The sequence below is a fragment of the Astyanax mexicanus genome, chromosome 17 (assembly GCF_023375975.1).
Source record: "Astyanax mexicanus isolate ESR-SI-001 chromosome 17, AstMex3_surface, whole genome shotgun sequence".
NCBI lineage: Eukaryota > Metazoa > Chordata > Actinopteri > Characiformes > Acestrorhamphidae > Astyanax > Astyanax mexicanus.
This window is the reverse complement of record NC_064424.1, coordinates 46,046,540-46,072,125: the sequence shown is the minus strand read 5'-3', so window position 1 is coordinate 46,072,125 and position 25,586 is coordinate 46,046,540. Positions and strand designations below refer to the sequence as shown.

General features: G+C 36.7%; 3 protein-coding genes across 6 annotated transcripts; 1 reads left to right on the top strand and 2 right to left on the bottom strand.

Annotated features, from left to right (window-relative positions):
* Window positions 1–329: 329 nt before the first annotated feature.
* On the bottom strand, window positions 330–10,263 carry gtf3c5 (general transcription factor IIIC, polypeptide 5). The gene is made up of 11 exons (XM_007252789.4): window positions 9,478–10,263; window positions 8,707–8,905; window positions 8,245–8,443; window positions 7,786–7,981; window positions 6,453–6,557; window positions 6,127–6,241; window positions 5,268–5,348; window positions 4,302–4,390; window positions 3,801–3,883; window positions 2,917–3,059; window positions 330–615 (listed from the first exon to the last, which is right to left on the bottom strand). The coding sequence occupies exons 1-11, from the start codon at window positions 9,628–9,630 to the stop codon at window positions 467–469; spliced, it is 1,512 nt and encodes a 503-aa protein (XP_007252851.3). The 5' UTR covers window positions 9,631–10,263; the 3' UTR covers window positions 330–466.
* A 284-nt stretch (window positions 10,264–10,547) lies between these two features.
* On the top strand, window positions 10,548–18,307 carry vps29 (VPS29 retromer complex component). Of its 4 annotated transcripts, none has more exons than XM_049466367.1 (5): window positions 12,721–12,868; window positions 12,952–13,406; window positions 14,884–15,075; window positions 16,003–16,238; window positions 17,816–18,307. In XM_049466367.1, the coding sequence occupies exons 2-5, from the start codon at window positions 13,179–13,181 to the stop codon at window positions 17,931–17,933; spliced, it is 774 nt and encodes a 257-aa protein (XP_049322324.1). In that variant the 5' UTR covers window positions 12,721–12,868; window positions 12,952–13,178; the 3' UTR covers window positions 17,934–18,307. The 4 variants fall into 4 exon arrangements, with proteins under 4 accessions (XP_022532353.1, XP_049322324.1, XP_049322323.1 ...); XM_049466366.1 differs by having other exon boundaries at window positions 12,721–12,899; XM_022676632.2 differs by lacking the exons at window positions 12,721–12,868; window positions 12,952–13,406 and adding an exon at window positions 10,548–10,657.
* A 1,160-nt stretch (window positions 18,308–19,467) lies between these two features.
* Window positions 19,468–20,373, bottom strand: LOC111193953 (uncharacterized; the record flags this gene model as incomplete). Its single annotated transcript, XM_022676630.2, has 3 exons — window positions 19,468–19,774; window positions 19,869–20,046; window positions 20,154–20,373. Coding segments are annotated over 3 exons (585 nt in total), but the record flags the coding sequence as incomplete, so codon positions are not given.
* Between the last annotated feature and the right edge of the window lie 5,213 nt (window positions 20,374–25,586).

The following is a 25,586-nucleotide window of genomic DNA, read 5'->3' as shown; positions in this document are numbered from 1 at the left end:
GTTACTTTAATATTATTAAGGCAAACTGAAGCATAATCAAGTACTATAGTAGAAACTATGCATGTAATTATTTATGCATGTAATAATTTAGTGTGAGCCAATGTTTCCATGCAAAACACACACACACACACACACACACACACACACACACAATTACAACTTTAAAGTTCTGTTGGAATGATTTAACTTACTGTACCAGCTGGCCCGCCTGTCCATATTATATCACTCCATTCGTTTACACGCCTACACTCACCAAACAGCACTCAGCACTTATCAGTCTTTCCCTGTGACTCAATTCTCAAAAAAACAAAAAAACTTTCAGACAAAAATTAATTAGCAAAAAGTTTTTTTTATTTTCCAAAATATATTTTTGGTCAAATTAAATACACAATAATATAACAAAATGGGGTTCATCTTGACCAATCTATGAATGGTCCATTAACTGTTCCACAGTTCCAGACTAGATTCACATGTAATCAAGCATTTCTGTCTCCATTTCATTTTCACTCCCTTCTGAGGGCTTGTAATCTTCCTCGTCTTCGTCATCCTCCTCCTCGTCGCTCTCTTCTACTTTGCGTCCGGCTCTGACAGGCTTTAGCTTTGGTGTAGACAAAGCTGCAACAAATAAAAACAGTATTTTAAAATCTGCTCATTCAGATTTCCTAATATACTGTACAATTCACTTACTTTACTGAATTATTTGCACTATAAGGCGCACCAGATTATAAATCGCACCATCAATTAACGTCTATTTTCTGGTCTATTTTCTTACATAAGGCGCATTTTAAGAGACACTGTAAGGAACTTCTAATTCAGCAGGGTCTCGTTGCTGGGTGGTTTGGGGGGGTTTAGCTCACTAAATTAAGTAAAGCTAAGCTAAGCAAACAAAACTGTAATAAAAAAGACTTCCTTTTTCATTCAAACAAGTTCTGGATATTAATCTACACAGATTTCTCTCCTGAAAACTGTTTATTTGGGTGAGTAAAGTGCTTACATTTATTTACAGTAAGCTTAGATTCCCGAGCTTCTCCAGCACTAAGGCTGGAGTATTAGCATTAGCGGCTAACCTCTAGCGCCGCCCGACAGTGCTACACTGAGGAACCCTAAGTGTTTCGGTAAGTCAGGGCGATATAAACTAGCAGTTTGTCCCACATAGCTTATTTTAACACAATAAACGCACAGACTACAGTCCGATATACTCACCTATAAACGGTGAAATAGCGGTTAGCGGCTAATGCTAATACTGCTCCAGAGAGCTGAACTGAAACTCCTGTATAACTCTGTACTACAGCAGAGTGGCTTTACTGCTCCTTAATACCTGACTGGTTGAATTCATATATAAGGAGCACCAGATTATAAGGAGCTCTGAGGGTTTTGGGGAAAATTGAGTGCACCTTATAGTGTGAAAAAAATCCAACACTTAAAGTGAAATGTTCCAATACTTCTAGTGAATTCTGGATAAGACAGACTGTAGAGGCAGTTTAAGAGTAAAGAGAATATGAGGAAATGAGGCACATGCTGTGACCAGGCTGAGCTGTATTTAGTGCTGAGGTTTACATAACAGCACCACCCTGCCAGGTTAATGTGTAGCTAATGAAAGTCACCCAGTATTACAGGTGTCTCTCATACACTAAAGAACATGCAAAAACATTAGTGAGGTCAGGTACTGAGCTGCCTGTATGGCACCAAACATCTTGTGTACTGATATAGTTTCTGAAGACAGTTTGGAACCAACTGATCTAAAACCCTCTTTGTTTTATTTTTTTTACTTCGTTACACAGGATCAGAACTTACAGTTGACTAGGGCATCTCTAGCGGGGCAGAATATTAAGAGTGACTGACTTGTCAAAAAGATTAAATATCATTGAAAAGTTACTAAAGTTCAAAATGGTAAACAAATATATTATATGTATATATTATATATTACACACAGAGTGATCTGTTTTAAGTGTTTATTTATTTTATTACGGTTTACAGCTAAGAAAAAATCAAACAAAAGTCAGTATTTTAGAAAATGTAATAAAATAAGAAAAATTGGTACTTTTGGCAGTGTGCCAGGTCCTGCTGGAAAAGGAAATCTGCGTCTCCATAAAAGTTACACTGCACTGACTTTGGACTTTATGAAATATCACAGTGGATCAACACCAGCAGATGACATGTCTCTCATAACCATCACTGATCATCAGTAAATTTTACATTTCTACTTCATAGAAGCAAAACTTTAGGCATCTCTAGCAGGGCAAAAAAATAAAGAAACTGACTTGTATTAAAATAGAATAGAAAAATAGAAAAAAACACATATAGATGTGTATAGATATTTGATGGCTATATGCTTGTTTTATGTAAAGTTAACAATAGATTTGGCTAAAATGCACAAATTAAAAATAAATGTCCACATACCTACATATGGACCATGTTGTGTATGTCTGACTACAGTCATTTACCCTTAAGCATACATCAACAAGTGTGAGAATGACCACAACAAACCAATATATCTGATAAGTTTTGACCCCAGGTTTAAAATAGCAGTGGAAAGAATGCAGGTGTTTTGAGCTCAGAGGTGGGCAGTTCTGAGCCAGTTGAGTGAGGTGTGAGGGTGAGGTGTGAGAAAAATAAAAACTGACCTGAACTATTACAGGAATGGATTTATTGTGACAGGCCTAAGTTACATCAATATATATTTAAAAAAAAAGGGTTAAAAAAAGTATTTTAGTCTGACTCGTAGAAAGAAACACACAAGACTTTCTAGGTAATTCTGACTGACCGCTCACATTTATAATCACACTTTATCAGCAGAACATTTAGAGCCAAACACGTGAAACCCTTTGCTGTAACGTTCCAGAATCTAATCAGGCAGGTGTTTGCTGAGTGAAACGTGGCTGTTTTGATGCTCTGGTTGGTGCGCTGTGCTCTTACCCGGTCTCTTGGCTCGTACGACCTGCGTGATCATGGAGGAGATGATGTCTCTGAGCTCGTCTGCGGTGCGGGGCATGCACCAGCCGTCCCGCTCATCACACTGCTCCTCCTGCCCATCGTTCTTATGGATGATGCTCTTAATTCTGCCAGTAACAAAAAAGACATTAAAATGCTTTAAAACATCAAAGTTTAAAAATAGGCTTTACAATTAAGGTGCTAAAATGCTTCACTAAGCTAAATCTAAATAAGCTAAGGTTTGATCAATGTTATCTTTTGGTTTGGTTTGCTTCCTTTCCTAGTACTTATTACATAATACTTAATAATAATTTGTGTGTGTATGTGCATATAATGGCAGTTCGTTCCTGTGTTATTAGTGCGAATAACACATCAGTGTTTATATGCTTTACCCAGTAATTCAGACTAAGAAACAAATGGTTAGAATTAGTCTATGGAGGAAAAACAAAACCAGCGAAGCACAGCTGAGATAGGTAGGTGTATGTTTAAGGACAGTTCTGTTTACACTAGTTAAAAGTAAAAATCCACCCGAGCTCTGCTGTGGATCAGCAAACAAAACAACGGGGTGGACTTTTACTTTCTGGACCTGGACTACCCACCTCTGTGTGCAACTATAGGTTTACATAGGATCTCCGGTGAATTTGTTGTTTCACAGGGACTCTAAGACTGGATCAGTGGTTGAACTGCACTTAGCAGGGTTATTTTTACGACATTTGGCCATAAATGTCCGCCAAATAGTACATCCAACTAAGTGAAATGCCCGTTAGCTACATGACTTTTGGGAGCTCTGATTAAATCACTAGTTTTTATTAAAACACTGACCCCGCCCCAGGTGTTGTGTACAGACACTGGGAGACATGAGTCCTTACTTGTCGACTTCCAGATCACACAGCTGGTAAAACATCTGTCGATAAGGGGGCAGCATTCCCTCCCGGAATACATAAGCTGACTCCTGCAAAAAGGTACAAACAAGGTTATACTTCGCAAAAGCAGGAAATAGAGTGTCTGTTTAGTCATTTCCTAAAAAAAACCCTGGAAAAATCCTTAAAATGTTGCTCGATTTCAAATGTTTTAAACTGTACAGTTTAGCACCAATTCGGTACAGTCCTCAAATGGAATTATTGTTTTTGTGACGTCAGGATCCCAAAACATTACATATACTAGAGCTTTTTTAAAAAAAAATCTGAATATCAATGAAAAGTTACTTCATTTCAGTAATTCAGTTCAAAATGTGAAACTTATGTGCTATATACAGAGGTAATACACACAGAGTGACCTGTAGACTAAAAGTGCCTGTACACTAATTGCAATAATAAGTGGAATAATTAATTAATAATAAAATAAAGGTTTATTAGGTAGTGGATTCTTACCTTCAGCATGTATTTTGATGATGAAGCTTTGAAGCCTGGAGATGAAGTGCCATCCTGAGTGATTTCCTTCAGGCTGGCTGGCTGAGGAACTAAAAATACAAAGAAATGAGTGATCCATCTCCTCATCTACTTAAAGGTCACCTTCCGTCGTTTTTTCTTTCATTTTAAAATGTCTAGTTGTGGTCTCTAGTATGAATGAATGACATGTGAGCCGTTTTTGTAAAAAAAAAGTGCTCAGGTGTCTCTGTATAGCTCTTTTTTAATGGACTGTTTTAGGGGTGTGTCCAAAATGACCGGATTCCAGCTTTGCTCATGAATATTCATACATGCAAACAGCATGCAAATATCTCTCCTCTGATTGGCTAGGAGCACTGCGACGCCCCTCCGCCGCTCTGCCGCTCACTGCCTCCCACCTCCTAACTGATGAGCGGTGATGTTGCGTCGCTTCAGCTCCGCCTCTGGGAGTTTCTCGAGCCAAGGTGGGCTGGTCTGTGAGTTTCTGCCTACGTAGGCAGAAAGATAATTCAAAATTCACCCGTTTTTCGGAGGGGGGGGAGGGGGGATTTCTTTGCTTAGCTCCTGCAGACAATGGGGGCTGCAAAACAGTTTAATGTGCAGGTGTACACATTCAACTCGGAGAGACCTACTGTATTCCACAAAAAACAAGAAAAATCGGATTTTCGCGGAAGGTGACCTTTAAAGCACACACGCAAATCGTCGCTGTCCAATTAAAAAGCAGGAGAGAGAAAAAACCTTCTAAACTTTCAAAGAAAGTCAATGTAAAAAAAAGTTTATTTCAGGTCATTTTGAAGAGTTTCTATTGGTCCTTTCTTTAAGACAGTGAGTCTGTTCAAATTATGTAGTAAACTAAAAATCTAATTTTTTTAAATCAGATACAAATGAGAAATTAATCATCTCTATTAAAGACCTGAAAGCTCAGGAGCGCTCTCTGTGTTCTTCACTCACCGGCCTTGTTGACTGTGGTTGGAAGGCTGTAGTGGTAAGCACTTCTTTTAGCCTTTACTGGCATATCATTCACTCCAAATCCTAGAAATAAAAGAAAAGAAAGAGAGAGAGGGAGAGAGAGAGAGAGAGATGAGTTACATATTAAGATAATTGTATAATCTAATGTAACAGGATTAAATATGGAGATTTAAATAAACAGTGGAATAGTGGCAAGCTGCATGACTTGGATTCGACCCAGTGATCTCCCAACCATAGTGGTAGCACTTTATACCACCCCGTCTTTTGTTTACCATAAACTGTAAAATGTTTGAGAACTTGAAGGACTGCATTTAAGAACATTTTAGTATTAATTGGATTTTTCTTTTTAGTAAAGCATTTGTAAACCCGAGCTGTTTTTTACCATGTTTTACAAATATGACAGTTTTAACTTTTATATTTATATGTAAGTTACATATACGCCCAATAAATTATTGTAAAACTTGTATTATAGTAATTTAACCCCAAATTTATATTGGATTTCAAATTTGTACTTTTATATTTTATATTCACAATAGTGATTTATATTAAAAAAGGATGCCTGTAATTTTTTATATTCTTTACTTGTATATTTGCATTTATTACAGTAATATGACCATTAACTAATTATTTTTTATTTCATTTTTTTTTACTTTTATATTTGTATTTATTATAGCAATATGACCAAAAAGGCAATTATTGTTTTTTTTGGACCAAAAATGATTTCTATATTTTTCTAACTTTTTTTACTTATATTTTAATAGTATTTATTTTATTATAGTGATATGACCAAAAATTGCTGCCTTAATCTGAGATGGGAGTCCTGTCATACTGTCATACTCACCATGTTTCATACCACAGCGGATCCTGAAGTCCAGAACCTGGTAGATTTTAGCGTCTGGGTTTTTACGAGGGTCGTATCCAAACCTCACCCACATACTTCTCCACGGCCCAGTTACCTGATAAATGCACATTATACTTAATATGATTTAATGATTTAAATCCAGTTAAAGCACAGCAATAATCCAATATCTGATGTAATGCACTGGACAGGCATACGTCTAAAAACTTCTGGACACGGTTTATTTCTCCTTATACATAAAATTAAGCAAAAACATTAGAAACTAAACTCTATGACTGCATGAATTCTGTATTTTCAGTCTTTCTTACCATATAATAAGCCAGGTAGGGGAGCAGCAGCTTCAGCTTTTCGGGATGAATGTCCACATTGGCTTTAACGGCGTTGCGGGACCAAACGGGTCGTCTCTCAAACAGCTGAGAACAGAGCATGATCATATTAATAATAATAATAATAAAATTATTTACATTCTGTACAGAAAAATAGCAAAAATAATTGTTTGGAGAGATAGCATAGAAGAGTGGTTCCCAAACCAGGTTCAAATGCACAAAAACACTACTTCTAGTCCCTGTAGAGAAGTACTCCTAATAGAATTAGACTCTTTGGAACAGATAAAAAAAACTAAAAAACTATAAAAAAAACTAACTAAATAAATAAAATAATTGGTTAATTAACTATAAAAGCCTCCAACATTAAGCTGTAGCAATTCTTACAGGTGATAATTATATATAAAGCATTAAAAAATTAAAAAATGTGGAAAAATCCTATTGTTATAAAAATGACAAAAATAAACATGGGTCTCACCAGTAAGTAACAGTGCCATCTTATGGATTAAAACAGTTATGCAATGTGGTAAACAGTACTGACAAGGGTCTTCATACACTTTAAACTAAATTAATTTGAAATTAAATTAAATCAATAAAATAGATACGGAAGTCTTTGCAAAACAACACTGTTTAAACTGTTCAAATATCTAAATGTTATTCAGATGAAGATGACATTAACAAATACAGCTCTGAAAAAAATGAAGAGAGCACTTCAGTTTCTGAATCAGTTTCTCTGATTTTGCTATTTATAGGTTTATATTTGAGTAAAAAGAACATTGTTGTTTTATTCTATAAACTACAGACAACATTTCTCCCAAATTCCAAATAAAAATATTGTCATTTAGAGCATTTATTTACAGAAAATGAGAAACGGCTGAAATAACAAAAAAGATGCAGAGCTTTCAGACCTCAAATAATGCAAAGAAAATAACAAGTTCATATTCATAAAGTTTTAAGAATTCAGAAATCAATATTTGGTGAAATAACCCTGGTTGGTTTTTAATCACAGTTTTTTTTCATGCATCTTGGCATCATGTTCTCCTCCTCCACCAGTCTTACACACTGCTTTTGGATAACTTTATGCTGCTTTACTCCTGCTGCAAAAATTCAAGCAGTTCAGTTTGGTGGTTTGATGGTTTGTGATCATCCATCTTCCTCTTGATTATATTCCAGAGGTTTTCAATTTGTTAAAATCAAAGAAACTCATCATTTTAAATGCTCTCTTATTTTTTACAGAGCTGTATTTGCACAGATTTCTTACAATATAAATTCTGATACACACTAATGTAATGCGTGTTGAATATTCTTAGTAACCAACCTTTCTGACTTCCTGCTCTGCCTTCACATCACTGTGATGGATGGAGTTCTTATTCCAGTTGAGTTTAGCCGCCTCCAGAGGCTCAGACGGCACACTTTTGTCATCAAATCCAACGAAAATGGCGTTATGAGGCCTTCGAGCTCGATTCGGACCAATCAGGTTCTCTCTTGATAGTAAAGATGTTATGTTTCCTTCTCTGAGAAGAGATTGAGAGAGTAGAACCAGTAGAACCAAGTGGCATATAAATATAAAGAATATAATTGATATAATATTAGGATTAATATTGTAGAAGACATTGCTGCAGTGTATGTTTTGACAAAATAAACAATGTTTTCCAAACAAATTGGACAAAATCAACAAGTCAATATATATTTTTTAAATAATTATAAAAATGCATGTATATTTATTTGTACAGAATGTTTAAATGCTGTACTGAAGAGCCCACGTCGATCTGCTGACCTGTGTATCACATCTGGCCTGTAGAAATAATCCACAGGATTGTCCAGACGAGAGAAGATGGGTGGTGGCAGGAAAAGTGGAACCGGCTGGTCAAAGAATTCCTTCTTCTCAGGTTTGCGCAAAACGACCTTGTCGTACAGAGACACCTGGGAGCCACCTGGCTCATTCTGCGTAGCAAGGTACTGAAAGTCTGCCATTCCTAAATAATAAAAAACCCAAAATATAATGTAGATACATTTTTCCACTTAATGTGCACTTTATAGATTCAGTGAACAGCTTAAATTCCTGTACATATTTTAAGTGAGCTTTTAATGCCCAATAGCATGAGTAAGAGTGGGCCTACTACAGATACCTGTGGTACACCATAACGGAAATTGTGTTCTTTAGAGAATTATGTATAAATTTAAGAAAAATAAAGCTTTTTCTAACTTTAAGATATGAATCAAATAATTGTAGGTTTACCTTGAAATTTGTAAGTCGTCTCTATGAGGCCCAGCACCTCGATGCTCATGTGACCCTCCTCGTTGCTCCCTTTGCGTCTCCTGCGACACACTCTGATCAGCAGGTTGGTGGAGGAAAAGCGGTTTCCGCACACAGGGTGACAGTACGGATCCTTGGGCCGGTACCGCAGTTCAAGTCGCTTTGATGAATCTGAATATGTCTGTCAAATATAAAATAAAAAAAACGTTAAAATATATTTTTTAAACAACTGTAATAAGATTTATTCTGTTACTCTGCTGGTACTTATCTGTATTTTTGGAAAAGGGATCAAAAATAATGGTGTAGTGCGAATATAGGCCTGGTAGACGTGATCCTTTTTTTTTACTGTATTATATTATCTTAGGGTAGATTTACTGAATTATAATATCTCAGGGTAGTTTTGATACGTTGTTTAACTAGAATATTATAATGTGATTTACTGAGTGTATCTGAGAGTTTATATGAAGAAAATAAATGCTAATGTAGCTCCATATTCCACACTCAACAGCCTGTTGAGAGTGGTGTATGAGGACTGTCAACATTAACTTACATATAAAACTCTAAAGACATATTTAGATTTTTTGGATAGAAAATAGAGTCACTGTATTTATGTTATTAAAACTGGGACATCTGTTTCCCCTTTTGTGATGTATTACTATCACTGTAATACATAATAATAAGAATACTAAAAAGAAGAATAATAATTAACCTGCTCCCTATTTAATAAAACACATTAAAAATATATTTATTTACCTTGGACAGTCCTTGCTCTCCTCCAATGCTGTCCAGCATTTTGTCCACATTTTTAACGAAGCCTGGATATTCAACACACACTAGTTTAGTGTCCGGTAAAGCCAGTATTGCTGTGCTGGCTGTAGCTGGTCTGTCTCCTGTCTCTTCTTCCATTACTGAGCATTACTAAACACTTAGCTTAACAGCTAAGCTAACCTATCTAATTATCTACCAATATAAACTAATACGATAAAAAAACAACAAAAGTAGTTACCTAGTTAACTACTCCGGATCACAATTGACCCAATCAAATATGTATTATATTTTTAAAATAGCTATTTTTTAATATAACAAAGCCAGAGAGTACAGCTAGCTATTTCTGACCTAAAATATAGTTAGCTACCAAATAAAGAAGCTAGCTAGCTTACGAGCTAACCTAGCTAGCTTACCTAGTGTTACAAAATAAAGCTCATTTCCTCTGAGAATAAACGATGGAAATATAACCATAATTCTGCTCCATTAAGTACAAAATAAAGTGTATTAAATTATAACAAATTGTAGCCTTCCAATAAATAAAAGCAATCTATTTCAATGAAAATCTGCTTAAATCGGGCTTTTATTTTAGAAATAACTGCACTGTCGGTGAAAACGCTAGCATAGCTTCCTTGCGAGTATTACAAAATAACGCTAATTTCCTTTTAGAATAAATATCTGCACTGTCGGTGAACACGCTAGCTTAGCTTGCTATAAACGTAAGGACGAAAATATTATTAATTTTAGATTTCTACAAATATTAAACTAACTAAGTAATGCTTCTTAGCGTGAAATTCGCGCCGCGTAAGATAGCTTTTTGTGCTTTAATTTTGAAAATAGCTGCACTGTTGGTAAAGACGCTAGCTTAGCTTGCTTGCTAGTATTACAAAATAAAGCTATTTTCCTGTCAGGACGACCGCCATAAATATACAAAAATATAAATTATACCTCTGCCCCATTAAAGACAAAAATATATCATTTTACATTTCTATAAATGTCAGCATTAAGTTATAGTTCTTAGCGCGAAATACGCGCCGTGTAAATTTGCTTTTCGTGCTTTTATTTTGGAACGGTCCGTACTGTGTGTGTTGTCCGCTAGCGCAACACGCCTCCACCCAGCCTCACTCTTCCGAGCTCCACTGGAAACATCCTGCTCGAGTTAAAAATGGTAAAAATATATTTTTCGCATTTTTTCTGCGTATGTTAAGATACACAGAAAGGTAGATTGGTTGTTTATAATGTATATTAGTGATTTTAGACACATTGATTCGACTAATTTGTACAGAAATCAGTGAACAGCAGCTTGTTTATCTAGCTATTTAGCTTAATTCTATTATTTATAGTGTAATAAATGATATATAACAGTTTTTAGATGGTTAGTTTGTCGGATTTATTGGTTTGTTGTCGTGTTGTTACTGAAAATTGTCAATAAGATAAGAGTTAAATAAGAAAGCTCTGTTAGTTGGACAGTTAGCTTAGCTAATGTTAGCTGTTCTGTCCATATGAATCACATGACACTTGCCAGCCGGCTAACGTATCTTAGCTGGTTAGCTAGTTAGCTTGTTAGTGAATTTTAGCGAATATTTACTCTTTCCAAACGTAGAAAATAAAGGTAAACTAAGACATTTTGTAAATTTAACATCCAGGCATGTTTTATTGGCAGTGTCAGGTTGTTTTTGGGAGTGACAGAGTTGAGAAACAGCTCCCAACCAGCGAACTCTGCAAGCTAAGGCCAGCTAGTAAATTACGCTGTATATTTGCATATTTTACAATTAACGACACTAACTAGCGTTAGTAGGGTGGGGAAATTATAAATAAATATATAAATGAATAAGTAAAATCACAAAATATATTATATATTGCGATAACAAGAGTCCTGGCGATATTTCAAAATATTTTAAACATTAATTTCAAGAATATTTTACTGCCGCAAAATAAATATTTTTAATTAACTATAAATATAAGAATTCATGCCTTCAGTAGAAACAAAAACAATCTAAACAACCTCTGTCTGTTTCATAACCTAACAAGACCCTGAACTTGTGTATAAAAACAAACGTAAAAGTAACAAAATAAACAAAAAACCACAAATTATTTGCATCAATGTCTAAGTACCAGTGTGTACTATTAATACTACAAATTGAAAGTATTAATAAATTATGTTATGTTAATTTTTTACATTTTACAGGTTCAAGATTTGTGTATGACGGCAACAAAATAATAAGAACTAACTATCTGGACACTGGGCTCAAGAACCGAATGAAAATTTATATAGGGCTATTGTACAGTATATGTTGGATATATAGGGATATGATACAGTATATGTTGGATATATAGAGATATTGTACAATATATGTTGGATACATAGAGATATGGTAAAGTATGTATTAAATATATAGAGATATGGTACAGTATGTATTAAATATATAGCGATATTGTACAGTATATGTTGGGTATATAAAAATATAGTGCAGAATCTGTTGGTCTACAGGGATGGTGGGTATATAGAGATATGGTACAGTATATGTCGAGTATATAGGGATATAGAGCAGAATCTGTTCAGTATACAAGGGATATGGTACCATATATGTTGGGTATATAGGGATATAGAGCAGAATCTGTTGGGTATATAGGTATATGGTACAGTATAGGTTGGGTATATAGGGATATAGAGCAGAATCTGTTGGGTATATAGGTATATGGTACAGTATAGGTTGGGTATATAGGGATATAGTGCAGAATCTGTTGGGTATATAGAAACAGTGCAGAATCTGTTGGGTATATAGGTATATGGTACAGTATAGGTTGGGTATATAGGGATATAGTGCAGAATCTGTTGGGTATATAGAAACAATGCAGAATCTGTTGGGTATATAGAAACAGTGCAGAATCTGTTGGGTATATAGGGATATGGTACAGTATAGGTTGGGTATATAGGGATATAGTGCAGAATCTGTTGGGTATATAGAAACAGTGCAGAATCTGTTGGGTATATAGGTATATGGTACAGTATAGGTTGGGTATATAGGGATATAGTGCAGAATCTGTTGGGTATATAGAAACAATGCAGAATCTGTTGGGTATATAGGGATATGGTACAGTATAGGTTGGGAATATAGGGAAATGTTACAATATATATTGGGTATATAGAGATATGATACAGTATATATTGGGTTTATAGAGATATGGTACAGTATAGGTTGGGTATATAGAGATATGATACAGTATATATTGGGTTTATAGAGATATGGTACAGTATAGGTTGGGTATATAGAGATATGGTACAGTATAGGTTGGGTATATAGAGATATGGTACAGTATAGGTTGGGTATATAGAGATATGGTACAGTATAGGTTGGGTATATAGAGATATGGTACAGTATAGGTTGGGTATATAGAGATATGGTACAGTATAGGTTGGGTATATAGAGATATGGTACAGTATAGGTTGGGTATATAGAGATATGGTACAGTATAGGTTGGGTATATAGGGATGTGGCACATTATCTGCTGGGTATTCAGGGCTGTGTGGCTAATATCTAATCACTAATCACTTGTTACGGGTTTAGTTCTCCCAACACGAGTGGAAAAACTCATCAATAGGCTTTTTTAGCACCTGGGCTTCACACTAACCACACGCTGCTAACCTTTCATTAACCACCATCACCTAACACTGGGTTTGTTTTTGAATGATTGATTTCATATTAATTTTGTCCACTAAATATTTCAGTTTCCTTTTCTGTCTCACATCATCTTGTGTTGTTTTTCCTTTGTTTGTGATTATGCATCATTTTGATCTCTCAATGTCCCTCTTCCACCACCACCACTCCTCCTCCTCCTCCTGCTCACCCACTGCACCCCATCCTGTCTCCCATCCTGTCTCCAATCAACCGCGTTGTACTCAGGCTGGTCACAGAGTAAGTCCCCCTCCACTCCCTGCACACTGCTTTATGATGGAGGCTTCTGTCGCACACTAACGGGGCGGCTCTGATCTGAGCTAACCCTCTGTCTGGGCTGTGGGATCTGGTGTGAGTGCTGCTTGTGTAGGAAACGCATGTAAAGATGTGCTGAGACACACTTGGTAAAGTTTTCTCATCCTTGTTTCACACTGACACTCAGCTGGAGTAGTTTTACTGACAGGACTGATGATTTTCTGAATTAAAGAAAGCTCTAAAGCTCAGTTATATGAGCGAGAGTTAGTCCTTCTCCAACCAAACTAATGTTGTACACATAGAGTTGGTTCCAGGTCGGGGATTAAGACTAGTCATAGATTATATTTTGATTTTTAAGTGGATAATCTCTGTTCAAAATGCTGTGTAGTCCAAGACTAGGCTTAATCCTTGTCTGGGAAACTGCTCCTAAATGTTCAAAAGTGTGTGGACAACTGTTTACAGAGCTGGCAATAGAAAACATTGCTTTACACATGATCCTAAGGTCATCAGGCCCTATTCCATCCATGACCTGGAGTGAGCTGTGGAACAGTCACCTAACATCAGCACCTGATCACACTGATTCACTTGAGGGGCTGTTCACCATCAGATCCTTACACAAATGTTCTAACCTCAGATTAACAGGTGTCCACATATTTTTTGGCCATAATGTGTACCCATAGATTTAGATTGTGTGTGTTTTTAATTATAGCAATGTGTGTTTTTTGTGTGTGTGTGAATTCGATGATGATATGGGTCTAAATGTGAGTGTCCAGTGTTAAAAAAAATATTTTACTGAAAACCAATATGGTAAAAAGACATTTACCGTATTTTTTGCACTATAAGAGTGCATCGGATAATAATATATTATCCAGCCACTATCAATAAACATCTATTTTCATATAGAAGGCGCACCAGATTATAAGACACTTTACAAGACACTAGTAAGGAACAGGGGTGTCAGTATTTTTCCCTTCTAATTCAGCAGGTCTTCAGTTGCGCTTCAGTTTATATACAGTAAACTTAGATTTACACATTTCCACGAAGGCTGGGTGCAGCAGCATTAGCATTAACTGTTAACTGCTAGCGCTAGCTGCCCGACAGAGGTTCACGAGTAATGCTAATACTGCTCCAGCAGTGCTAGCTGGGGTTAGCAGCTGGCTACAGGCTAATAATACTCACGAAAGAGCTAGCGCACTGGTCATTTTTGGGAAAGTTGAAGGATTTTGAGTGCGCCTTATAGTGTAAAAAAAAAATACTGTAGGCTAATTTCAATTCCATTTTTGTAGCTACAACACCAAACCTTTTAAAGTGCTAAATGTGTTGTCTGGAAAAAGGCTTTGGATGGATGCTAATATATGGATAGCTAATCTTCTGCATGCAATTTTTTGTGTTTGATCTTATTAAGTTCAGTCGTCCTGTAGAGACGTAATCTGACGCCTGGTTTTCTGATATATATCTGCAGTTGGTCCTGGTATTAGGTGATCTGCACATTCCACACCGATGCAACACTTTACCAGCCAAGTTCAAGAAGCTGCTGGTTCCAGGCAAGATCCAGCACATCCTCTGCACTGGAAACCTCTGCACCAAGGAGAGCTACGACTACCTGAAGACGCTGGCTGGAGACGTGCACATCGTCAGAGGAGACTTCGATGAGGTTCGTTAATCAGAGTCGCCCCCAGTTTCTGATGTAGATACTAGAATATACACATTTAAAGAGAAAACGGGTAATTGAATTACTTAATAATTCAAATTCTAAATCTAGTCGCTTTCAAAGGTGTGTTATTTATTTATTTGATAGGAAACAATGCAAACTTTTTTTTTTTTTATTGTGGATTTTTTTTCCATGCAAGCCTTTAAAAAAAAAAAAACATTTCAAAATATACCATCCGTACTGTTGTTGTGTTAAAAGCTAGGCATGCTTTTAGCAAGGGATGCACAAATCCATTGTTGAATTAATAAACCTTAAATCTTATCATGTCGGACAGACTTATTGCATAAGGAAATTAGGAGTTAAATATTACTTTATTAACTTAGTAAAACAAATTATTACTAACTAACACAGATTTTTAGGATGCCTTCTGATCTGTTAAAAAGTTTTAAAAGGTAAAATCTTTAATCTTTCTCCTGAAAGTCTTAAAAAAATGGTCACAAGCTTGCAGAGTAAACAGTCCTGTAGGCATATGAAAGTGTAAATTTAACATATTTTGCATTGCTTTGTCAGATAAGACAGGAATCACAAGATTAATGAAGATGACTGACACCAATAAATTCATAATTCCTAGTTTTTACTTATTTTTTTTTACATATAGAAGTTTTTTTTCCCTCTTCATTACATTACATTTGGCAGACCATCTTCAGTATGGTAGAGAATGTTCTTGCAATATATTGAGTATCATACCTTCATGATATCATTATTTTTGGGGGTAACGTATCGTGATAGTATTGTACTGTAAAATGCCCTGTATATTTATATCCCCATTGGATCGCTGCATCCCTTACCCTTCAGGTTGTATTTTTCCTCACAGCCTAATGATGTCTAAAGCAGTTAAACTACCACTGTTTTTCTTCCTCTGCCCATCAGAACCTGAACTACCCGGAGCAGAAGGTGGTGACTGTGGGACAGTTTAAGATCGGGCTGATCCACGGGCACCAGGTGATCCCCTGGGGGGACATGGCCAGTCTCGCTCTGCTCCAGAGACAGCTGGACGTGGACATCCTCATCTCCGGCCACACGCACAAGTTCGAGGCTTTTGAGAACGAGAACAAATTCTACATTAACCCCGGCTCAGCTACGGGAGCCTATAATGCACTGGAGAGGTACAGCACTGACCCTCATCTCTGAGTACAGTACTGTATTTTTCGCACTATAAGACGCACTTAAAATCCTTTAATTTTCCCAAAAATCATTAGAGCTTATAATCTGGTGCTCCTTATGTTTGAATTCTGCCAGTCAGGTATTAAGGAGCAGTAAAGCCACTCCACTGAAGTACAGAGTTATACAGGAGTTTCAGTTTAGTTCTCCAGCACCAAGACTGGAGCAGAATTAGCATTATCTAATTATATATGACTTATAGGAACACTCAGGGTTTCTCAGTCTAGCACTGTCGGGTGGCATTTACTGTTAGCCACTAATGCTAATGCTGCTGCACCTAGCCTTAGTGGAAATCTGTGTAGATTAAAATCAAGCACTCGTTTGACTTTAAAATATGTATTTATTTAAAGCTCACCTTCCGCGAAAATCCGATTTTTCTTGTTTTTTGTGGAATACAGTAGGTCTCTCCGAGTTGAATGTGTACACCTGCACATTAAACTGTTTTGCAGCCCCCATTGTCTGCAGGAGCTAAGCAAAGAAATCCCCCCCCCCCCCCCCCTCCGAAAAACGGATGAATTTTGAATTATCTTTCTGCCTACGTAGGCAGAAACTCACAGACCAGCCCACCTTGGCTCGAGAAACTCCCAGAGGCGGAGCTGAAGCGACGCAACATCACCGCTCATCAGTTAGGAGGTGGGAGGCAGTGAGCGGCAGAGCGGCGGAGGGGCGTCGCAGTGCTCCTAGCCAATCAGAGGAGAGATATTTGCATGCTGTTTGCATGTATGAATATTCATGAGCAAAGCTGGAATCCGGTCATTTTGGACACACCCCTAAAACAGTCCATTAAAAAAGAGCTATACAGAGACACCTGAGCACTTTTTTTTTACAAAAACGGCTCACATGTCATTCATTCATACTAGAGACCACAACTAGACATTTTAAAATGAAAGAAAAAACGACGGAAGGTGACCTTTAAGAATTACAGTTTTGTTTTGCTTTGCTTTACTAAACTTAGGTAATCTACTGTTCTTGATCTAACCTGAAGCTACATAAAGTTTGGAGGTCTGTAGTGATGGACTCTGCAGAAGATTAGTTCCTCTGCGCACTATGCTCCTAAGCATATGGGTTAATTGCAGAAAGAATAAATATTAAACTGGAAGATTCCTCTTTAGCATCAGTGACCTCTAATAAATACATCCCTTAGTGTGCTCAGTAAAAGAATAACAGTAAATAATTAACAGTTTTTTGTGATGTTACTTTAGCTATATTTTGTTATTTACAGTTGTCCCTTAGATAAAATTAGGATGACATTAATTAATTAATTAAGGGTTTAATAAATATTTATAATTTGTTTTCCTTTTGTTCCATTGCTTTTCTTTGTCGATCAATAAAATCCTGTGAAATCAATGAAAAATCTACGAAAAACCTGTGAAAAATTGTGGTCTGTATGCTGCCTTTGGCCGAGTAACAGATCTTTAATTTAAAATATTTTATATTTTCACTGCATTTTCAGAGAGTCTGATTTTTAAATAGTCTTTTATCTATGAACGCTCTCTCTCTCTCGGTTCTCTACTCTTCGCAGCAACATCATCCCATCCTTCGTTTTGATGGACATCCAAGCGTCCACAGTCGTCACGTACGTGTACCAGCTCATCGGCGACGATGTGAAAGTTGAGAGAATCGAATACAAGAAGTCATAAAGACGGTGAAGAAAGTCTGTTGCCTTCTTCCAGGATGTGTTTCGTCTCATTCCTCCTCGACCACAGCCCGGAACATACGCCCAACGCAGACGCCGTACCACCATAACGCGCTCTGCTCTTTTAATGAAGTGTATCATACTGTTAATATGTCATCAGCATTTGCTTGTGTTCTCTGTATCAGCAGGTAGTCGTCTAGACGCAATAACGTCGTTATTATTTGCCTCACTTTAGGGACTAAATTCCTGTGCCACATTTTTATGTTAATAATGTTATATGTCATATTGATTTAGCAAGGCCTGTTCTGTCGGTCCCAGGGCCCTTATTCAAACTATGTGAAATATTTCATACAATAAATTCACACGGCACAAAAATCAGCATTTTGAGTCTTTATTTTAAAGTGATAAAAAATAAAAATAACAGTGGTTTTGTATTGTTTTAATGCTGAACCTCATCTGCAACTATGTTGTTGTATATTTCTGAACACAGCATTAGTAATAATAGAGAGATATTAGACTACATATAACTAACAATATATTTTAATTAAAAGATTATATTTTACATTCAATTCCTGCAAAGCTCCTTGCCTGCCCAAAAAAAGCCTTTCAGTATTTTTTGGCGGGAAATCATACAGAACCCTTAAGCTTCCATCCCCAACATTACAGATTCATCATTAAAAAAATTTAATATCAGTGAAAAATCACTTTATTTTAGTAGTTTTGTTCAAAATGTGAAACTCATGTATTATATAAATGTATTACACACAGAGCAAAAAATTAGAATATTATATAAGACCAATTGGTACTTTTACTTTTGGCAGTGTGCCAAATCCTGCTGGAAAATGAAATCCGCTTCTGCATAAAATTTGCACGGCACAATTATGCAGTATAAATTCTCCAAACTCCAAATTCAATTAGAACAGATAAAACTAAGCATATAAATACATATACTTGACAATAATGCTTTATGTAAATAGAAAATCCTCATTTTCCAGAGATAATGAGCTCAGTTCAGACACCAGCGAGTCCTCATCCATCTCCCACGGAGATAATCCTGAGAAAAGAAGTGAAAAACACATTTACATGCGCAAGTGTTGAACAAGCTCAAATGTCATATGCATTTATTTAGATCCCACTGTTCTGATTGGATACAAAACTAATACTAAACTTTTCTGGTACTGAGATTTTTTTGTAATATACAAAGTTTTTTTATTAAAGATTTTATTTTAAGAAATCAAAAATTTTGTGCAGTATCAGAATATTTTGAATTATAACACGTGTTGTGATATACCAGTCCAAAACCGGCAATAAGTTTAGATGTTAGAATGTTAAGCCTTCCAAATTCCACTTCAAAATCTAATTGACCAATGGCGGCCATATTTTTGCAAATGTAGAGTTGACCTTAACAATTCACTTATAAAATGTGCCTCAGATGCAGCATGCAAAGTGTAAACTCTTTTGGTCAAGTGGTTGTTGAGAAAAAGATTTTTGGGCTCTTTAGCGCCACCTATGCTTCATTTGACACGCCACTTGGACATTTTTGTACGTGGCCGCCATCTTGTTTACAAATATTCAAATTTATAATTCTTGACCAGAGGACTCTGTTGAACATTTTGATACCTGTATTGTAGGGATATTTGCAAAAACCTAAGACTAGTTTAAAAATGTGGGTTTTGGGGTTTTGTGGTTTTGTGGTGCTGAGCATGGGCGGAGCTAAAAACACTCAATGAGGCATTAATGCACATGACTTGCCGGAAGACTGAGATCGTACCTACTGAGCCGCGGTGTCTGTTTCTTCTGAGAGGCGTTGATTTTCTTGCGTTGGATTTCTGATGAGGTCTTGATCTGGACAACAGTCACGTGTTAGACGAGTGTTGGTGCCTCATCCACAGATCCCTGTGTTCATATACAGCTTTATTCTAATACAGTTTGATGTTACCTTTTTCGATGGCTGTTGATTTTGGGTAGAATCAGCCTCTTCCTGCTCTCGGCTTTTCCTTTAGCTTTTCCTCCTCCGGCGTCTCTGCCTGAGCCTCTGCTCTTCTCCTCTGCAGTTGGGTGGAGCTCTGGGTCTGGTGGAGGATTTATGAAAGCTATATCTCTTGTGTGATCGACACCTGAATGAGAAGAGTCGACAGGCCTGTTAGTAATGAGCTGATCAGTGTCACTGTATTCCAGTAACACGGTGCATTATCAGTGTCAGAGGTAGCAGGAGATGACACACCTGTGCTGGTGGATCTGTGTAACACGTTCAGGTAATGCTGGCATATCAGCTTTCGCACGTGATCCTTGCTGTGGGCTTTAGCCGCCGTGAACAAATAACGCTTTTGTCCTGGCGTCAGGCATGGGTGCTGAAACGGAGAAAGTACAACACTCGTCTCTGCAGGGCTTGGGTTCTGTTTTGTTATGCGTTCAATACGGTTTATAATGGCAGTGAAGGTAAATCATCTTCATGTCTGATGAATTATTAATACTAGAACTGATACTGAAACACCTGAGTTCAAGGTGCATCTCAAAAAATTAAGAATATCATTGGAAAGTTACTTTAGATGCATGTATTATTATATTTTGTAAGACTAACTGGTACTTTTTTTTAGCAGTGTGGGCAGTGTGCCAAATCCTGCTGGAAAATAAAATCCACATCTCATAAAAGTTGGTTTCAGCAGCAGAGGGAAGCTGTAAGATATGAAGTGCTGTAAGATTTTGCGAGAAAACAAAACTTTGCACTGACTTTAGACTTGATAATAAAACACAGTGGATCAACACCAGCAGATGACAGACATGACTCTCCAAACGAACCATCACTGATCATCAGTAAAAATTTTACATTTCGTTTAAAGTAAATCAAGGGAGCAGAGTCTGGAGGAAGAGTGGAGAGACACACAGTCCAAACTGCTCGAGGTCTAGTGTGAAGTTTCCACCAGTCAGTGATGGTTTGGAGAGACATGTCTATAAATCTCCTGTTATATTATATAAGTCCAAAGTAAGTGCAGTGTTTTCCCGACCAGATTCCCAATGCAGATTTTATATTCCAGCAGGATTTGGCACACTGACAAAAGTACCAATTATTCTTATATAATATTCTAATTTTCTGAGACACTGATTTTTGGGTTTTTTATTGGCTGTAAGCTTCATAATCATCAACAATAAAATAAATAAATGCTTAAAATAGATCAATCTGTGTGTAATACATGAAATATATATACTATATAATATATGAGTTTCACATTTTCAACACCTGTATAGTGTATGTTTTTCCTTTGTTGTTTGAAATTTGAAATACCAGTATACACGGAGTAGTTGTACTGTTGAGGTGCTGCGGCGGTTCTTCCGGATGTAGATCTTCAGTGTGTCTTTCCAATTCCTTGCGCTCATAACTTGGGTTCTTGTTCACAGTGGAATCTACAGATTGAGAATAATTTGATGATTCTGGATTGTAGATTAATACTAAAGTCAAAACTATAAAGAACGTAAGTTAAGTTAGAAACATTTCAAGAGCTTGAACTGAAAGTATGCTCAAGTGCATTCACAGCAAAGACCATCAAAAACGTAATGGAGAAACTGGCACTCATCAGGACCACTCCAGGTTCCTTCATAGTCTGGATCACTTTAGTATTCATTTACTATGTAGGAAACTAATAGTTTTAGAGGTATTTACAGTCCTACAACTTAGGCTCATTTAAAGGTCACCTTCCGTCGTTTTTTCTTTCATTTTAAAATGTCTAGTTGTGGTCTCTAGTATGAATGAATGACATGTGAGCCGTTTTTGTAAAAAAAAAAGTGCTCAGGTGTCTCTGTATAGCTCTTTTTTAATGGACTGTTTTAGGGGTGTGTCCAAAATGACCGGATTCCAGCTTTGCTCATGAATATTCATACATGCAAACAGCATGCAAATATCTCTCCTCTGATTGGCTAGGAGCACTGCGACGCCCCTCCACCGCTCTGCCGCTCACTGCCTCCCACCTCCTAACTGATGAGCGGTGATGTTGCGTCGCTTCAGCTCCGCCTCTGGGAGTTTCTCGAGCCAAGGTGGGCTGGTCTGTGAGTTTCTGCCTACGTAGGCAGAAAGATCATTCAAAATTCACCCGTTTTTCGGAGGGGGGGAGGGGGGATTTCTTTGCTTAGCTCCTGCAGACAATGGGGGCTGCAAAACAGTTTAATGTGCAGGTGTACACATTCAACTCGGAGAGACCTACTGTATTCCACAAAAAACAAGAAAAATCGGATTTTCGCGGAAGGTGACCTTTAACCCTTGTGTGATGTTCGGATCTGTGGGACCCGTTTTCATTTTTCATCAAATGATACTAAAAAAATATGTATTGGGTTTAGTGTACTGTTTCTTTAGGTTTGCTAGCACCACCTAGTGGTAAGTAGGTGTATATGACCTAGCAGGAAGTAGAAGCCTCAGGAAGTCCTGTTTTGCCTTGTACCTCATGGAATGAGCATCTGCAGAGCAATCCTCCCCATCCTGCCTTAAAATTCACAAATACAGCTTCATCTGTAAGTTTTTGCACTGTTAAAAGTTATATTCATGCATTTTAGCTAGCATTTCTTGGATTAGATTTCTATATTTCTACATACAACTGTGTTAGAAATATTTTACAGTGTTGCTCCTTACTGGCTTGTATTTTGTGTTCCTTTTTGCAGTTTTACAAAGAAATTACATATTTTCCTACATTAAATCCTGCCAAATACAACAATGTGTCCGTTCCTTGGAGGAGGCAAGACTGGAAAATATTGTTATGTTATACTAGCTGTTTAGCGGAAAATACGTTGCCTGCAACAACTTTTAGTGAGGACAGCATAAAATATTTTTTCTAACTCAAACTCATTGGCATTGGCTCATTTTTTTGTGAAAAACATATATCAAAACACATTTTTGATAAACACACACACACACCCCCTACACATTTATATTACATACAGTATGTTTGGCCAAGGGCTAATAAACATTGCTTCATTTGTAAATTAGAAACTAAACAAATTTTCTACTCATATCTTGAGTTTAATTCATTTTATTTTACATTTTATTAAAAAACTAATAAAAAAAGAGTAGCACTTTTTGAAAGAAATGTAACATAAGAAAGGTAAAGGGCAAATATTAACCATGTAAGCTGTTTATATTGCTTGTAATTTAGGTGAAGCGAGCATGTGTAAAGCATTTTAATGTAGAATTGCTTAATTTTGCTGAATTAAATACAAGTAACAAAGTAAACGAGTAACAAATATATGAACACCACATAAGGGTTAAAGCCTTCGTAAACCAGAATATGGGTCATGCTAGGCAAAGATTTTCCATGTTAGACAGCTTCAGTTAAATCAATCAGGTCAGCACACAGGAGACACTCTGGTTTCTCTTCGCCCTGCAGGTGTAATGTTTCCACAGCTAACGCCGAGAAGACACCACTGTACCCGCCTGGAACAAACCTATCAGGTTGCAAGAAAGATTCAGTGGCACTGTCCTGAGTCCAGACAAGGGCATTTCACACACTTACACTTATGTTCATGTTTGTGCATCAACACATCACCTTCAGGAACTGACTGTTCAGTCGCTGCCTAATAATACTGTATATGCCACGCCTTAAAAGTTGCCAGTGCAACCAGATCACCAGTGTTGTTCACCTTAGCTTTAGAGGTTTTAATGTTATGGCTTAAAATACAGGTCTGGAAAACAATGAGACCACTAATAATTATGAGTTTCTTTGATTTTACCAAATCAAAAACCTCTGGAATATAATCAAGAGGAAGATGGATGATCACAAACCATCAAACCACCAAACTGAACTGCTTGAATTTTTGCACCAGGAGTAAAGCAGCATAAAGTTATCCAATAGCAGTGTGTAAGACTGGTGGAGGAAAAGAACATGATGCCAAGATGCATGAAAACTGTGATTAAAAACCACCAGGGTTATTCCACCAAATATTAATTTCTGATCTTCAATTTCAGATTTTAGATTTCCTATTTGTAATTTGGGAGAAATGTTGTCTGTAGTTTATAGAATAAAACAACAATGTTCATTTTACTCAAACATAAACCTATAAATAGCAAAATTAGAAAAAAAAAAAAAACATAAATGGTATCTTAATTTTTTCCAGAGCTGTACTGAAGTATCAACTCAAGCTACTTAAAGTATAAAAGTAAAAGTAATGTAAGGGGAATTAATAAAGCCATTAAGGACAAAAACTTAGGCCACGCCCACAGAGTCCAATCGTGCAAAATTACTTCATAAGCCCTATCCGGACGGGATTAGTTTCTCAGGGGGATCTGGGATAATTTTCTCTTTTATGGGTTTTTTTTTTATCCTCTGTGATTTTATTCCCGTCCGGAACGATCATGTACGTTTTTTTCTCAGACGTCCTCTGAGATAAAAAATTACAGGCTGAATTATCTACTGTTTTTCTCTGAACTCCGTGCTCCTCCGGTAATTTTTTATCAGAAGTGAGTAAGACCTCTGTATGTAAGTAACTATAGGTTTATATAGGATCTCCGGTGGATTTGGTGTTTTACAGAGACTCTAAGAGACTCTAGGTCAGTGGCTGAACTGCACTTAGCAGGGCATTATTACACATGTTGTAAAGGAACATATGAGATTGCAAAGACTGTTATTAGTGTAAAAAATGTCTTTATTTTATTTGTGCGCCATGGTTTCCACAGAGATCCATGGTAAAACAACAATAGCGAGTGGAAATAGAGGAGCTACTGAACTTGATGTCATGTGACAGAAGAAAAAAACTCACTGGTCCTCCTGTTTTTTTTTTTTCAATTGCAGTGCGGATGCAGGAGTTTTATCAGAAGTGAGTAGAAGTGTGAAATATTTTTCACAGACGCCTCCCTGAGAAACTGATCCTGTACAGATAGGGATGCACACTTCTGTTTAAAACTATTTTGAGGTTTGAGTGGTTTCCCACTCTAAAAAAAAAGCTTTACCAATAAATGACTGTAATTATAGGCACTTTTCCACTTACCAAAGCTTACACGAAGGACTCCTGAAGACCTCCTGATCAAAAAGATATATATAAAAAAACACAGGAAAGCTTCCTTAAAGACAAATACAGTAAAAAAAATAAAAATACAGCTCTTATCACATGAATGAGTGAGATTATTCCCTATATCTAAACACATCACACCCCTACACTCACCTGGATGGTGGAAGAGAACTCATAGCTGATCTCTGGAGCTTCTCACTCGGTTCTTTATGTCTGATCTCGGCCGGTTTGCTCTGTTTTCCCACGAGAACAAGCCCTACCTGTCTGACCCCACAGCCGTCTGTCTGTGACTAAAGTTACAGTGAAGCAGGGCTGAGGACTCGAGTTCAAACAGAGTCGATTCACTGATTCCAGGTATTTGGGAACTGAGTCGATGCAGTGCTGAAACCTTTAACTACCTGCATTTCCTGGTTTAATTAAATTTATTACTGTGGTAATACACCAAGATCTCTTAACATTCTGGCATTATGTCACTGTTACACAAAAAAAAACATATTTCTTATGTCATTTTATATAGTGTGAATCTTCGTACCAGAATATCGTGATTGTTATATTGACATTATTGGATGCTTTAATGGAGGTTATGTCTGGTATATATAGTTTTAAGTATACAGATTTGGAAAAAAAATAGGAGACCAACTAAAAATGCATAGTTTTTTATTTTCACAAA

What these genes read in the sequence shown, in the direction of transcription:
- gtf3c5 (XM_007252789.4), bottom strand. Translation starts at nt 9,630, where the DNA reads ATGGAAGAAGAGACAGGAGACAGACCAGCTACAGCCAGCACAGCAATA. An exon ending in AGGCCAGATGTGATACACAG is followed by an intron (nt 7,982 to 8,244) that starts GTCAGCAGATCG and finishes ATCTCTTCTCAG; the next exon opens with AGAAGGAAACATAACATCTT. An exon ending in CAGAGCAGGAAGTCAGAAAG is followed by an intron (nt 6,558 to 7,785) that starts GTTGGTTACTAA and finishes CTCTGTTCTCAG; the next exon opens with CTGTTTGAGAGACGACCCGT.
- vps29 (XM_049466367.1), top strand. Translation starts at nt 13,179, where the DNA reads ATGATTGATTTCATATTAATTTTGTCCACTAAATATTTCAGTTTCCTT. An exon ending in TCAGAGGAGACTTCGATGAG is followed by an intron (nt 15,076 to 16,002) that starts GTTCGTTAATCA and finishes TCTGCCCATCAG; the next exon opens with AACCTGAACTACCCGGAGCA. An exon ending in GCCTATAATGCACTGGAGAG is followed by an intron (nt 16,239 to 17,815) that starts GTACAGCACTGA and finishes TACTCTTCGCAG; the next exon opens with CAACATCATCCCATCCTTCG.